This window comes from Malus sylvestris, chromosome 4, assembly GCF_916048215.2.
Source record: "Malus sylvestris chromosome 4, drMalSylv7.2, whole genome shotgun sequence".
Classification (NCBI taxonomy): Eukaryota; Viridiplantae; Streptophyta; class Magnoliopsida; order Rosales; family Rosaceae; genus Malus; species Malus sylvestris.
Genome location: NC_062263.1, coordinates 599,943 through 615,896, shown reverse-complemented (window position 1 = coordinate 615,896; position 15,954 = coordinate 599,943). Strand labels below are relative to the sequence as shown.

Sequence of the window (15,954 nt, the reverse complement as noted above, 5' to 3'; positions counted from 1 at the left end):
CTTTAAGAAAAAAATATCCTAAATTAATTCTTTAACAATATCGGGCTAAAAATTTAACCTAAAAGGGTCGAGGAAGAAAAACTGTTTCTGGGTTAAAAATTTATGGTTTTAACCCAAGGGTGGGGGAGTAGGCTAAGCCTCACGATGGACTGGTAATAATGTGGTTCAAATTCGCATTTGGCGAGAATCGAACCTAAGACCTCTCATTTATAAATGAAGAGAAATACATGAACAAACAATATTATCTACACTAGTTTAAAGGTGTTTTAGTATTAGTGTCTTAATGTTTTCTTGTAAGTAAAGGATTTGGATATTAAGATTAGGTTTAATTCTTTATAAATACGGTGTTTTGTAATTTAGCTGGATATAAGTTTGTCAAGATGTAATATCTTGGAGTTATGTAGTCTTCATCGCAATTATGTAGTGTTTATTTGTTTTCAATTGATAAAGTAATATAATCATAGTTAGATTGTTTGTTCACGCACTCGATTTTCAACTTTTTCCTCTCTTTCATGATATGAGATTTGATTCATATAGGGGTTTTTTTTTTCTTTCGATTTTAATATTTAAAAAATAATAATCTTTCCTTCCTACAAAAGAAAATGATGAATAATATAGTAAAACACTAAATTCAATGGCAGATCTTTATCAACAAATGATATTAAAAATTTGAAATAGCAAATCCACATATTCTTTCCTTAATCTCTTTATCTCTTACTCCATTCTCTCAACCTAATCAAGAAATAAAGTAATCAAACCGTAAAGTTAATTAATCTTACCATATATCAGTCAAAAGTTGGGGGCCATATGCAATGACACAAGTTGCTACCTCTAGTCGACACTGTAGAGAGTTTCTTAAGAACTGAATGACCTGCACTTAGGCTTTCTCGATCTAACGACACAAAAATCAAAATCTTTCATTACAACTATAGTTGGTAAAATACAGAACATGTATAGTACGTGAAAAATACGTATGTGTATACTTCGACAACTTTTCTAAAAAATTGGCCTTGTTTAATTTTTAATATTTGTTAATAATATGATACAAACACAGAATACGTGAATATGTTATGTATTATTGAAAATGTGTGAAATAACGTGTATTAAACGTGGAAACTACATATATATTTATATTATACGTTGGAGTTTTAAAAACATGTAATCTAACAAATCATTAAGATGTGCACAAAAAAATGCTTAAACAATAAGATAATTTACACTAATTCATTAAAACTAAGTTAAAATTAAAATTAAAAATTGAGTGCAAAAAGAATAGCAAACTACTCTAGCCAACCAGAGTCTGTGTACTAGAGCCTCAGTCGAAAAAGAGGTACATGAGAAGCTAAAAAAAATTAAAATCCTCTCTCAATAAATTGCCATAGTTTTATTTTAATTTCTTAGTTAAGTGATATACAATATGATATCACAAGTTTTATTTTATCACCTCGTTTTCAGCAGCGGGCCGTACAAACCCAAACGTGCGAATATAAAAGCAGCCAATGATAATGATAGCCGTATCTCACATGACAGCGTTGGGAAAGCCTCCACTGCCGCAGGCTCCTAATAAGTAAGCATTGCCTGGTGCTATGTAAATTAAATATGGCTAATTATATTAACACCTCACAAGTTGTTGAATAAACCTCACATACTTAATACATCTTACATTTACTTTTTTAATTAAGAATTATGTTAATACACCTCACTTCCTTTCCCATAATACCCTTACACCCCACATTCTTAATATACACCTTACATTTTCTACTACACCCCCACATTTCTCAAATCTTGTAACACTCATTTTTAATTTTGCTGAATGATTTCAAGCCATCTGAATGTTAGTTTGCCAAATGATTTCAAATTGAAGGATTTGAAAAAAAATGTTTAGGTTCATTTGAACGTTTTTCAATAACAATAATAATGATTTCAAAGTTACCATGTTGTTTCCATTTTCTTGTGCATATTTTGGTCGAACCAAGTCGACTTGCAAGAAAGCATCTTAGAATAGTGCAAGAAAGCACCTTATGAATGTCATTGATTCAATCTGCGATCAGTTCGCATGCCATGGTTTTTGAATTATGAGATTCATAAGTGCTAATTCTTGAATTATTAAATTGAGTGAGATTAAATAATTATCGATGTCGTCGAAATCACTAAAACAAAGAAAAATATGAAGTCTTACCTTATGTAAAGCTTTCGAAACACCGATTTCATGTTCCGGTCAAAAATAATTTTTCTCAATCAACATGTCTGTAGTTTCATTGCTTAGGGTTTTATTCAACAATGGAGGGTGTGAGGGGTTTTGATAGTTGAAGTAGATAAATATTACGTTAAAAGTGATTTGGGATGTAATTAGAAAATTTTTATTTTTTTTTAAACCTAATAAGGTCAAAATTGTAATTGCATAGTAGGGTAAATAAGTTATTAATATTAAATTTTAATGTGAGGTACATTCAACATTTTGTGGGGTGTTAATATAAAATGCCTTAAATATATAAATTAAATAACGTGTTATTAATAACAAATAAGTATATTGATTAAAGTTAAACTAATAATTTAATTATTAATCGTCATTTAAAGGTTATTTTTACAATTAACCGGTTAAATTAGAGAAAATTTAATTATTTATATTTATCAAACAAGAAAACGGTTCATAACATACATAATATTACCTAAAACCAAAAACGTCAATTCCTCAACAGCCAATAATGCTACTCACAAATCCCATGAATTTTCTTGCATAATCAAGGGTTACTGATTGTACAACCCACACGTGAACAGTCACGTGCTCCTTGGAATCTTCCACTAATCCCAACTCACATGTATATAAACCTCTTTTTGCAGACCCAATTGCATATTATCATACAAAACAAAACAAATGAGATGATACCATTTACGTCACGACATTAAACAGAATCAGTCACAAACCCAATGATTAGAGCAGAGCAAGGAAAAAAAAACGCAAGAAAAAAGATTTCAGAGGAAAATTTGAGAAATGCTCTCAAAAGTAAAGACTTTCCACCAACTTTATGTCCCTTCATGTTTTTAGTACAATTGTGATTCTAATGTTATAAACATTAGGCAAAAAACATGAGATGATGAAGAATCTACGAAAAATCTCACTTTTAAAATCTCCTTAACATTTCAATTTATTCCAAGCTCATTGAGGGTTTAAGAACATATTGCATAACTCACTCGAGAAACAAAAGATAAGATATCGCCACTTTATAATTTATTGCTTTTATTCCACACAAAAAATGAAACATCCTCGAGCTCTACCTTCATTTCTTAATCTTAGTTCAGCATATCTTGTGTCATGGACTAACTTAGACATCAGCACTTTTCACACACGTGCAAACCCAGGGAAAGGGTGCATTTGGTTTTTGTTTTACTTTTTACTTTTCACTTTTTGGGTCAGCGAGAGGAGAAAATTTAGGAGAGATGGAAGGGTGCAGGGGCTGATTTAATATTGCTGTGCTTTAAAAAAAAACTGCTTCTGCTATGCTGTGAGAATAAGCTTATTTTTGCTGCTTCACATTTCAGCTTTTTTTCACCCAAAACTGTGAAAACAAGCTGTTTTTAAGTGTTTACCATACACCTTTTTGAGCTCAGCTTTTTTTGATACCCACTTTTTATAAAAGAAACTCAATACCAAACCAGTACGAAGAATGGTGGGAGGGATGTAGAGCAAATGTATATGAAACAGTGCACAAAATGAAAACAAAAAACGATTTTAAGTTATTTTCACTTTCACAATTTTTGTTCCACACATCGATTTCTCAATTGACCCTCCACACACCATTTCTCAATCTCTCGTCCCCCATACAAACAGCAAAACCAAAGACCCTACTACCTACTACATAGCAGCAAGGGAGGTATGAGTTACTAGTATTTCAAAATCAGGGTGACTCACCACAAGAAAGCACATGAACAACAACGGTGGCCAAAATAAAAAACCATGAAAACCAATTCTCAGTGGCAAAGCATAGCCTTCAAGAAGATGGGAGTGGATCAATGCATTGTTACGAAAAGCAAAGAGAATTATTTCTATCAAATTTTAATCAGAGCGTTTCTGTGCTGAATTTAGCGGTAAAATATATATTATTAACATGCGGAAACAATTTCAAATCAGGGAATTCTCATTCAACAAATCAAACCATAAAAACCTTGACACATGATTTGTTGTTTTCGGGTAAATGTATTTGACAGGAATTTGAATATGAGCAGATTGTAGGCTGGTTGGTACCTTGTCATTCTTGCATTGAGTCTGATAAAGCACTGCCATCCAAATCATCATGTGGATCTACTGAGCTATCAGCTGAGAATACAAAAGCAGGAGAAACATTTTGCACATCGCTAGGGCCATTTTCTGGATCTTCTGGAATGGGAGCAGCAGTGACGATTCCTAGGTCTTCCTGAAACAGGGCACCATCGTCATCAATCCGATAGAGAACACCTGGAGGTACAAGCTCAAGCTTGTGTTCTGGTTTATGTTGCTGATTAAATCGGCCGGTAATATTAAAAGGCGCATTGTTGCATGCTCCACATAGGTCAAAACCTATTTTCTCCACGCAGTCTTTGCATCTGTACCTCTCCCCAATAATTGGACATATCTGCAAAGAAGAGCATAGTGCTGTACAAGTCAAACGACAAGGAATAACATGGCACTTCTTACTACGATTTGCTGGGGCACTTCCCGTTATTTTATTACCAAATTATTCTTTTCCGAACACTTTATCAACTCATATGGTTCCACCTGCGTCCCATACTCTGGTACTCATTTGAATGTCTAAAAGAATTCACCCCGTATGCTTACAGAAGGAGTGCATATGTGGTAAGTAGAACTGTGGACACAGGTGAAACTAGTCCAGTGAATCTAATAAATGAAATCAAAACAATAAAGTTGGATCCGTAGTAAATTATTAATTTGATTATAAAAAAAAAAAATCATTCCAAAATTTCGGCTGGTTAGCCGGCTTCTCAAAAATGTCCCTGTTATAACTTATATCCATAGGGTAACCACTCTTATTCCAGAAATATCAAATACATAATTCGATATTGATGAAAAATTGGTAGAGAGAAACTTTATGGGATTTTGCAGTGCACGGACAAGTGGCGTGTTTCATAAAAATGAACCACAACACATGATATCCCCCGAACACGTGATATCCCCCACACTTATCTCCTACAGTATTGGGTAATTGCTAGAAAAATCTCTTGGGGCCTACAAATCTAGGTTTGATCCATTGACTTTTTAGAGCAAGTTAAACCAAGCCCCTGGCCATTATTCTTAAATTTAAAGTTGATACGAATTAGATTAGGACAAAGGACATTACCCCACAGCAATCACAACCAACTCCGTAATGAACTTTCTGCCCAGCACAGCAAGATAAGTAATCATCAGAAAGTGTCGACGATGACTGGCCAGCACGTTGATGATCACGCACTGGATGTGAAATCAAGTTAATCTCATATGAGCACCAGAAACAAGACGAAAATAAGAAATGCAGGAAAAGGAAGGAGTATTGGAAACATCAGTAGTACTGAATCTACTAATCGGTAAGCATTCCTTTAGGGCATTCATCCAATGTGGAATGTCTAGTGTCCAACGTACTTGAAAATATCAGCAGTGTGACTAATTATATCTGTAACACAGTTGAAGTGCAACATAAAATATTGAATCCAAACCCTGAATCTAAACGAGCTTCCAAATTGATGTTTCTCTCTATTTCGTATCATTTAGAGATAAAACTAAAGTAAGATGTCTGATATAAAGAAGAATCTAAAAACTTAAGTGATATTTTAGCATCAGAAATTTGGTTTTAGGAGAAAATGAAAAAAAAGAATGATCTTCGATCTGAACTCCGAATGTTAAAGAAGATATTTGACAATTTACTTAAGCTTCCAATTATATAGCTCAGAACAGTCCGGTTTTGTTACGAAACCAATTTCTGAGACAATGCTCCAAATCTAGATAATGATACTGATATTGGAAAATATAGAACAGATTACAGGACCAACATCATAGAAGTTCTTAAGATAACATACGTTTTATTGAAGTTACTCGTCGTTGCAAATAAACTTCAGGGTATTGCTCCTCCAAGAAATGCTCTAAAATTTTACAAACACTAGGGAATCCCTTTGGATGCATGCTTTGACAAATCTGACACCTAGAAATTCCATCAGCTGGAATGTTGATACAGGACTCACAAAATACTGCACAAAAGAAAGTCTAAATTAGTGTATATTGACATCAGCATAATTCTGACTTCAACACACAGTTAAATGATATAGTTACCATGACCGCAATTGAGAACAACAGGTTGAAAGAGCAGGTTCTCGCATGCAGCACACAGCAGATCAGAAACAGAAACCTTCTGGTGAGTTCCATTTCCAATATCAATATCACGCGTACAGTCCTCCTCTTGGATGGCTGCATTTCCAGTAGCTTCAACTTTCTTTGGAGATGTTGCAGGGCTTGTAATATTAACTTCATAATCTAACATAGTTCCTGAAGTATTTACAAGTGAGGAAGATTGTACTACCCCAGAATAACAACTTTCCAAGTTCTTTGAGTGAACATTGCCCAGAATATTTGACTCCTCAATACGATGTGACCCAGATAGTGGATTATCAAATTGAGGTGAGAAATAACCAACTTCCTTTTCTTCTTCTGGAACAACCAAGGAAGAAAAGACAGTAAATTATTTAACAAGGAAACATAATGCCAAAGTGAGTCTACAAGTAGAAATAGCCAAGTAGTAAGCATAGTAAATCATACAAAGTGCTAAGAAATTCAGTAAAGCACACCTTCCACTTGTTTTCCCCTTCTCTCATATGATTCAGGATACAACTTCTGGAGCAAGAAATGCATCAACTGACAGATACTTGGAAAATGATTAAATGGGTGCCGACAAACGGGACAATAAGACTCATGAAAAGCACTCATGGTCTTAAAGACACACCAGAAACACGAAATGTGGCCACAACCTGCAAACATCATCAGGTCATAAAAGAGGGAAGCAAACATATAATTCAAAATGTTGTTTAACGGCGCAATTTATCACCTAATACAACTGGCTTGTAAAGAAGATCCCTGCAAAGTAAAGGAAATCGCCTTTAGGGATGCATCACGAAAAAACCAAAGAATAAAAAGTTAAACTCAACTGTAAACAGAATCATGCAAAACAACATTAGCACAATCATATTGAGCCATAGCTATTACTCTTTCGATTTCGAAGGGTCCTTTCGAAATAAATTTATTAGTTTCTTCTCATTGTTCAGCAAGTTTTTTAACTGTTTTTTCTGAAGAGTTGTACGAAATCGAAAAGGATCCTCGCCGGATCCTTTTCCTGGGATCCCGGGAATCCATGATCGTGACCGTGACCGTATATCGTTTTCGTTAGGCACTATTTATATTTAATTTTAAATTTTAAATGATTTCTTACCGCTCGATATTCGTTCATCGATGAACGGTTACGATAATGGGATCCCCAGAAAAATGATCCGGCATGGATCCTTTTCCGTACGAAATACACCAAAATACATGCAGCTGGCCATAATTCTTCAAACACCAAAATATTCATAAAGTGCTAAATCATCAAACAAAAATTACCAGCAACTAATTATAAAATTTAAAAAAATAAATAAATGAAATTTCAAGCGACCTAAATGTAAATTGAACACCTATATCAGTGAAATAAACAAATAAATTATGAAATTGCAGTAATTCAAGAAAAATAGATTTAAAAGGAAAAAGGAACTGACAGGCAAATGCAGCATTCAAACTCTTTTCGAAATTCCTCGTCTTGGAGCTCCCCCTGTGGTTCTTGTTGCTGTTGTTTGATTAGGGTTTTATCGTCTTCCATTTCGAATAAAATCTCAGAGTCCGAGAGAGAGAGAGAGAGAAACAGAGAGAGAGAGAGAGAGCCGAACAATATTTTGACAGAAGTCTCAATGGCGGTTAAGGGGGGGGTGCCTCGTCATCATCATATTGCATTTAAGCCCTTCAAGTTCTTAAAGTTTTGATTTTCCATCTTATGTTGCACCGACGTTTTAAAATTTATACGTTCCGTCTGAGGCCATCTCAAATAGCTGTCCTCAGTTTAGTTCCTTTATTTATTTATTTTCTAAGTATAGCACACTAAAAATATAATTTTTAAAGAAATAGTGCAGGGCTATAATTTTGACACAGTTAAATTGCATTTGAATTGAGTAAACTGTCGATTTGCCCCATGAACTATCACTCAACTTTCGATTTGCCCCCTGAACTTTTTAATTGGAAAATTAAGGACTTAAACTAATTTTTTTGGTCAATTTCCCCCCTACCGTTAGTTTTTCATAAATTTCATCCAAATTAACGTTAACTCTTATCATGTGCAAACCACGTAACTCTCATTTGTGGACAAAAGCGTCATTTCACTAGACCTTTAGACAGAAAAACTATAGAATCACACATATTTGCATAGGTTTATATTTTAGAAATCTAAGGTTTTCAATTATTTTAAAGAATGAAGTGACCGAACTACTCACACATGTTGTGCATATGCTTCCATTTAACAGAAATTTGGATGGAATGAATGAAAAATTAACATCAGGGGGCAAATCGGCCAAAAAAATTAGTTTAAGTCCTTCATTTTTCAATTAAAAAGTTCAGGGGGCAAATCGAAAGTTGGGTGATAGTTCAGGGGGCAAATCGACAGTTTACTCATTTGAATTCATATAATCTCATTCTGTCATTTGTCCAAAAAATGAAAAAAAAACTTAATATCTACATCCATATTATTTTTATTAAACTATCAATATATCTCTAAACTCAAAATTTATTACTTTTTTTTAATTTTAGGGTAAATATCAGTTTACTATTCTCAAGTTTCGTGGTTTTCAACATTTAGTACATGAAGTTTTTTTTGTCTCAAAGTCATACCTAAAGTGTTAATTTTGAGACAGTCTCATAAATCTGTTAGTCTGACTGTTAAGTCTTCAATTAACTAATGATGTTGCGCTCATGTGGATAATGACTGGATGTCATGTGTCATTAAGGGATTCACATGAAAATTAAAAATTCAATTTTTTTTTAAATTAACATAATTCATTAAATAAACCCAATCCAATCCCAGGCTTCTTCCCCCACCTCTTGATTGTTAACTGACTCTGCGATGGAATCTGACTCCCAGATCTTCCATAAACCTTAGCTTTCCTCTCAAGATTCTCTCTTATTCCTCCAAGAACCATGAGTAATACTATTCATACCATATTTTTATACCACCTTACGTGACATTTGATGTATATAGCCACATCATTTGAAAAATTTGCAAAATCCAAGGAAATGAAGGAGAAGACTCCTCGTATACCACAATCATCATTTAATTAACTAGTTTTTCTTAATTATTAGTTTATTAAATAATGAACTAAATTTAAAAATCTGATTAATTCAAATAATGTAGCTGTACATATCAGATGCTATATAGAAATGTGGTATAAAAAACATTACTCATGAACATGGTATTAAATATCGATAATATCGGCGATATTTCGCCGATATTATCGTTTTTCAGAGGCTCCGATATTTTCCCACATATCCGTCTCATTATCGTCAAAATATCGCGATATTTTCGATTTTATCGAAAAAGTCATCGTGGATCCGTCGTCGGAAAGGCAGCCGAGGCTGCGTCGTCCCCCCAGTTGCCCAGATCTCTCTGCAATCCATGCTCAAACCCAAGATCTGCGCCTCAACGACACCGATTCCCCCGCCGTTGTCGAAGTTACGGCGAAAGAGCTCGCAGAACGGATTGAAGCAGCTCTTGGGTTGAAGCAAACGTAGATCCACAACTCCAGAACGGATCGAGCTCGCAGTTGTAGATCCACAACTCGTGGTCTGTCCCCACGGCGAAGCAGGCGTGGTCTTGGGTTGAAACAGACGTGGAACAGAGACGGGGGCGAGCGCGGCGCCGGCGGGGCAGTCTCCGGAGGGAGGAGGAGAATGGGTGGTTGTTGTGGAGGTTGAGGTTGGGGTTTGGGGGCGATTGGGGGTCATGGTGGTCGTCGCTGGAGTCAACGACAGAGGTGGGGTTGTTATCGGTGGGATCGGTGAGGAAGGCGGAGAAGGATCAAGAGAACTCAGAGTTCCTGGGTTCGCCGACGAGGCGGAATACGCGGACGAGGAGGAAGGCGAAGTAGGAGGAGAATGCCATGTGGAAGAATGATCGAGAAAGGTCTCTGTGCGTGTGTATGGGAGAAGGGAGAAGAGAGAAGGATCGAGAATTCGAGAGATCTGTCGATCTGTGTGTGTGTGTTTGTGGGAGAAGGGAGAGGGAGAAGAGAGAAGGATCCAGAGACAAGTCGTGTGTGCGTGTGTGGTGTGCGTGTGTGGTGGCGTGTGTGATCCCTGTGTGTGTGTGTGTGTGTGTGTGTGTGTGTCGGTGGCGTGTGTGTGTAGGTGGTGTGTGACGGTGTGAGAAAAGAAAAGCATGGTAAATAATTCAACTTTTACATCTTTTAGGAATGGTACAATGTATAAAGTGTAAAATATTGTACTAATTCATTATATATAAATGATTATGGTGTGTTTAAACTTTTTTCATTAATTACTACATATTTTCTACACTCATAATGTTTGCCAGCTCGCTATATAATCAACTTGATAATGTTAAATCCATCATGCAATGCATTTCCTTCCAATTTTTTTATGATAAACTAATAGATAATTGACTAAATAAACATCCTGCAAAGTTTCAATAAAAATTTCCAAGTTTTTCTTACAATTTCCGTGGTTTCCATGTAATTTTTATCGATATCGATATTATCCTGATATTTCCATCGATATTTCTGTGTTTTAGGACTACCGATATTTCCGATATTACCGATATTTTCTTCCTTGAACCACTTCTTTCTCTCTTTCTCTCTCTCTCTCTCTTCCCTCTCCGCCCCCGCCTCTGTCTCTTTCGCTCCACTTCTTCACTTCCGTCTCCGATCAAGCTCCTTCGTCTTTCACCAGTGAAGAACCAGAAGCTCCTCCTCCTTCTTCCATCGGCGGTCCAGTGCCGGTTCACGCCACATTTTCTGTACGCTCAATTTTCCGACGAGAGCGAGAGAGAAAAAAGTCCTATGACATGTGGTGATTGATCTGATTGCGGATTATGGATTAAGGTTATGGTGTACTAGATGATTACCATGGACGATAGAGGAGGAGGCTCATTCGTCCCTCTCTAGCATCACCGCCGGCCCGACCCGACTATGGCCACATCAGCGTCCCAAATCCGCTCCCCATTTTTCCGACGCCCCGCCCCCCTCTCTCTCTCTCCTCCAAGCCATCCCTCTCTGCTTTCTCAGTAACTCCCGCCTCACGCCGCCGGGCTCTTCCGCGGCTGGTCGTGGTGCTGTCTGCTACGGAGAGGTTGGAGAATCTGGGTTGGAGAGAAGTCAAAATTCATGTTTGGTGGTGGCCAAAAACTAGACAAATTATATTCCAGAAGTAACTACTAAACTTGGAATTCACTCAAAGGTCACAACAAATATTAACAATTAACAAATACTGAAACATTTGGCTCTTCCCAGAAAAGGAAAATAAGAATTTATTCTTCTTTATTTTTGTTTCTTCTAAAGTTTGTAAAATATTTGGTTCGTATAGTTCTTTTTCTACAAAGAGAATTCTGATCCATTCAAACTTGAAGAGCAAAGTAGCGAGCATATTAGTTCGACTATCTACCTTAACCAATATCAGACTATCAGTCATTGTTAAGTTTAATTTATGAAAGGGGTTTGCTTACAATTCTCACACGAACTTACTCGATCGTTTCATTTTCTCAGCTTTTTTTTCTAAATTTTAGGTGGTTTGATTCAGAAATGGCAATGTGATCGCTCCCCCCTCTGCTCTCAGAGAGAAGCTTAAAGCCAGATATTCTAATATTTTTTTTTTCAGAAGTGACTACTGAGTAGAAGGAAGGCACCGCCGTCTTTTGGCATTTCGTGTTTTTGTTCTGGACTTCGTATTCTGGACTCTCACCCTCATCCCCCTGCTCAAGTACGTGTTTATTGTGCTCAAAGCAAACGACGATGACGAAGGAGGAACATTCACCTTGTACTCGCTGCTGTGTCGACACGCCCGAGTCAACTCGTTGCCCAATAGCTAGTCTGGGATTGGATTTTTTGGGGTTTAGGCTTCTGCCGACGGAGGAGATGTTGCAGCGGGAGGAGAGGATGAGTGGTACGAGGTTGGTGATGGAAGAAGGGGTTGCTCGGGTGGGCCAGGGGTGGAGAGGATGGATGGTGGGGAAGACGAAGGGTTTTATTTTTATTTTTTATAATTAATTTTTATAATTTTTTATTTTCATGAGACTATTCCAAAATTAATACTTTAGGTATGATTCTAGGATGAAAAAAACTTCATGTACTAAATATTGAAAACCACGAAACTTGATAGTAGTAAACTGATATTTATCCTTAATTTTATTATTATTAAGGGGAGGGGGAATGATTCAAAACTATTACAATAAGTTAGGAGAGAGGGAGTTTCGAACACGGAATACATGGGTAGAAATTCAATATCCTATCCACTAGGATATTGAACCACATGCTCAAATTTATTACCTAAACTACACTTAGAAACCCAATTCAATATTAAAATTTATCTTTACACCCTTTTAAAAATAAAAAAAATTCCAAAAATTAGAGTATTCGTTCTTTCCATCCAACAGGTTTGTTGTCATTCCTTTCAATTCTTCATCATTAATAGAAATATAAATCGTCACTTAATACTACGGTCTAATAGTATTCCTCTTCACTTGTAAGTAAGAGGTATTAGGTTTCATTCTCGTCAAAAACAAATTTGAATCACAGCCTACCTCCTTCCTTTTAGTCTAAATAATATCGTTTGTTCAAAAAAAAAAAATCAAAATCGAAAATGAAATTGAAATCGAAATCGCATTTAAAATAATAAGGTAGTTTTAAAAAGACCATTTCATTCAAGATACGAAAAATAATAAACATTTGAGCCAAAGTATTTTAGAATATCAAAAACCCTATATGCAAATTAGCAAAGGAAAGGCAAAAGTAAATCGAATCCAAAAGTTCTCATGAAAAGTACTCATCTTGATCAATCCCTTTCTCTTTGCCACCATACTACCAAACTTCTAACTTCGACAATACCAAACTTCTAACTTCGACAAGCTTATACTTGCATCAAAAGATTTGAAACTACTCAATTAGTTAAAAGAAAAATGTTATTGATACACTCATTTTTACCTCTCGCACATTCTTATTAATTTTTGGCTATTAGTCTTCTTTAATTCATTCGATATTGGCTAAAAATTGAGATGAGTGTGAGAGAAGTAAAAATAAGTGTGTGAATAACACTACCTAATTACTTAAAAACCCAAAATTTATCGGTTCACATTACAATAAAAGGTTTTATAATTTATTATTGGGTGTGGGTTTATCGAGAAATTTTAATTAATTTCATTGTTAATTTTATCTTGTACTTTATGTAACTATTTAATAGAATAAAAAAGACAATTCACAATTAGAATTTAAATTGTGTGTGGAGTAAAGTTGTAGGATCACTTTTCAAACTATAGTAGCTAGGCAACATCCGAATTTCTGGTGACATGGCCTTGCGTCATGGATCTAAGGCATTTCATTGCTTTCAAGCTGAAGACACCCATGTCATGTCATTAATGACCTTATGTTGCATCGTAAGAGAGATTTTTTAGTGTGATCAAAACACGAGCACATACGTTATATGTCATTATACAAGTAGAGAAACACTCAAAAAAAAAAATCTCAACTTATATAAGACCATATGACGTACGGCATCGCGATCGAAGCACATTGAATAATCTCTCGCATAATACAAACTAGGCGCTGGGAATCGGCAACATCGCAAGCTGCGGTTTGTGACATTTGATCAAGCGCTTCTGCTTCTGGAATGAAGTAATCATGCACTGAAGCATCCGATGTGCTTATTTATATCGGTAAGCTCGATCCGGAGAGTAATGTCTTCGACGACATTTGGATATAACTTTTATCGATCCGATGTAGCAGAGTGTTCAAAAATTTAGAAGCTATTCTTAGCCACTCGCAGGCAGCCGGCCGGTAGCAGCAAGCAATCATTTTGCATGACATGATTGTTAATATCTAGCAAAAACAAGTAAGCGCTTAGTCTTCCAATTACCAAGTTTTGTTTATTTTTGTTTGCTTTTTGCTTGTTTTGTTTCTTTTTTTCACTTCCTTCAACTTTGAGATTGATTGGTGATGAAGGCAGTGGCGAAGCCAGGAATTGGCGGGGGGAGGGGCGAAGCATTCGACGTCTATACTCCAGTGGCGAAGCATTCGACGTCTATATCCAGGGTATGCATGAAGATTAGCCAATATCTCATCCAACTCAGTGGGCTCACTTTGTTGTGAACTACTCAGAATATTCAAAGGAGGACTTCTTATATTTGAAGGAGGAGGAGGATGACTACTTGGAATATTTGAAGGAGAAGGACTACCCGAAATGTTTGAAGGAGGATTTAAGCATTGTTTCTTATAGTACCGTTTCATTACGTAACTGTAAAATGGAAAGAAAAAAAAATCTTAGACTCTTAATCCTAGAGTAGACTATACTAATATGCATAATAACCCAACCAACAATTCAATTAATCAATACCAATAAGCATATAAATTATTAAATAAATAAAAAATTCATTCAACTAATCATATGAATACAACTAATCAAAAATTCAAATTTTAATTTTCACCCTAAAAAATAATTTCATAATTTCATATCAATCAATAATCATAGAATCATATCAATAATCAATAATCAATAACTATATTAGTGCATTACCATATGATTCTATACTAATTAAACAAAATTCGTATTAAATAATTAATTAGGGTTAGGGATTATAAATTTAGGAATTAAAAAATTTACTTTTGAAATTGAAGGCTAGAAGTCGGCTTAGCGGCTGGAGTGGCTAGTGTTAGCAGCAAAAAGCCAACGGAAATAAGCCAATGGGGATTTATTTTCCGTTCCGTTGGGGTTGGGCGTTGGCTGCAAGCTCAGGCTGCTGAGATTTTGGGAGAAGCTTTGCACTCTCTCTCTCTGATTGGGGAAGGGAGAAATTTGGAATGGTAAAGCATGACACGCGGGCTGACTAAGTGAAGGAATGGGGGACATGCCACGCGGTCCCCCCAATACATATATATTTTTTTGGTTTTTTTCAAACATTGAAAGTTTCACGTGGAGGGGCACTAATTTGAAACAGACATGAGACATGGAGGGGCCTAACTTTGGGACATGCGGGCCAGATTTTAAATTTTTTATTAATTTAAAAGGAAAAAAAAGAACCCAGTGCTGCTGCACGCAGCAGCAAAACCAGTTCACCGGTGCCAAAACAGAGATGGAGGGGCTGGGTTTTCCGGTGAGGGGAGGGGCGAAACCTCGGCTTCAGCTGTGTTTTCCGGCGAGTGGAGGGGCGGTCGCCACTCCTCGTCCTCACGTGGCTTCGCCACTGGATGAAGGTGAACGATAAAGTAGACGAATGATATATTCTAGGTTTTTTTTTTTGGTTACGATAAAAATTAGGGATTTGCGGTTTCACATTTAGTTTGAACTTTGGATGAACTTAGATGAGACGTGGTTACATGGTTCAATGCAAAAATAAACGTTCTTTCTTAACCATTTGAAGTATAATTTCATTCATAAGACTATCTTCAAAGGATATATCAAATACGTGAACTAGGATTAAAAGACATTAAATTGTACTTTAAGGGAGATGAGCCAACTAGGATTAAAAGACATGAAATTGTTCTCTAAGGGAGATGTTATATATGACGTGACAGCTGAGTCATTTTACTTCTTGCTTTTTAGCTGTCTATTTTTACCGTAAACAAAAATAGAGTCGAATGCCTTTGATTTAATTTTTTAATACACGTGTTTCATTGACAGCCAATAAGATGAAAACTAAAATCAAT

The 15,954-nt window shown here is 35.9% G+C and overlaps 1 protein-coding gene across 4 annotated transcripts; it reads right to left on the bottom strand.

The window, feature by feature from the left end:
* Positions 1-630: 630 nt before the first annotated feature.
* LOC126618051 (E3 ubiquitin-protein ligase PRT1-like) lies at positions 631-7,960 on the bottom strand. 4 transcript variants are annotated; one of them, XR_007621639.1, is made up of 9 exons: positions 7,765-7,960; positions 7,065-7,093; positions 6,808-6,987; positions 6,296-6,670; positions 6,046-6,213; positions 5,334-5,443; positions 4,244-4,610; positions 830-892; positions 631-732 (listed from the first exon to the last, which is right to left on the bottom strand). XR_007621639.1 is itself a non-coding variant. In XM_050286141.1 (8 exons), the coding sequence occupies exons 1-7, from the start codon at positions 7,863-7,865 to the stop codon at positions 4,248-4,250; spliced, it is 1,326 nt and encodes a 441-aa protein (XP_050142098.1). In that variant the 5' UTR covers positions 7,866-7,960; the 3' UTR covers positions 631-892; positions 4,244-4,247. The 4 variants fall into 4 exon arrangements, 3 of the variants coding, with proteins under 3 accessions (XP_050142098.1, XP_050142099.1, XP_050142097.1); XM_050286141.1 differs by having other exon boundaries at positions 631-892; XM_050286142.1 differs by lacking the exons at positions 631-732; positions 830-892 and adding an exon at positions 1,235-1,560.
* Between the last annotated feature and the right edge of the window lie 7,994 nt (positions 7,961-15,954).

What these genes read in the sequence shown, in the direction of transcription:
- LOC126618051 (XM_050286141.1), bottom strand. Translation starts at nt 7,865, where the DNA reads ATGGAAGACGATAAAACCCTAATCAAACAACAGCAACAAGAACCACAG. An exon ending in TTTGAATGCTGCATTTGCCT is followed by an intron (nt 7,094 to 7,764) that starts GTCAGTTCCTTT and finishes TTTACTTTGCAG; the next exon opens with GGATCTTCTTTACAAGCCAG. An exon ending in TTACAAGCCAGTTGTATTAG is followed by an intron (nt 6,988 to 7,064) that starts GTGATAAATTGC and finishes TGATGTTTGCAG; the next exon opens with GTTGTGGCCACATTTCGTGT.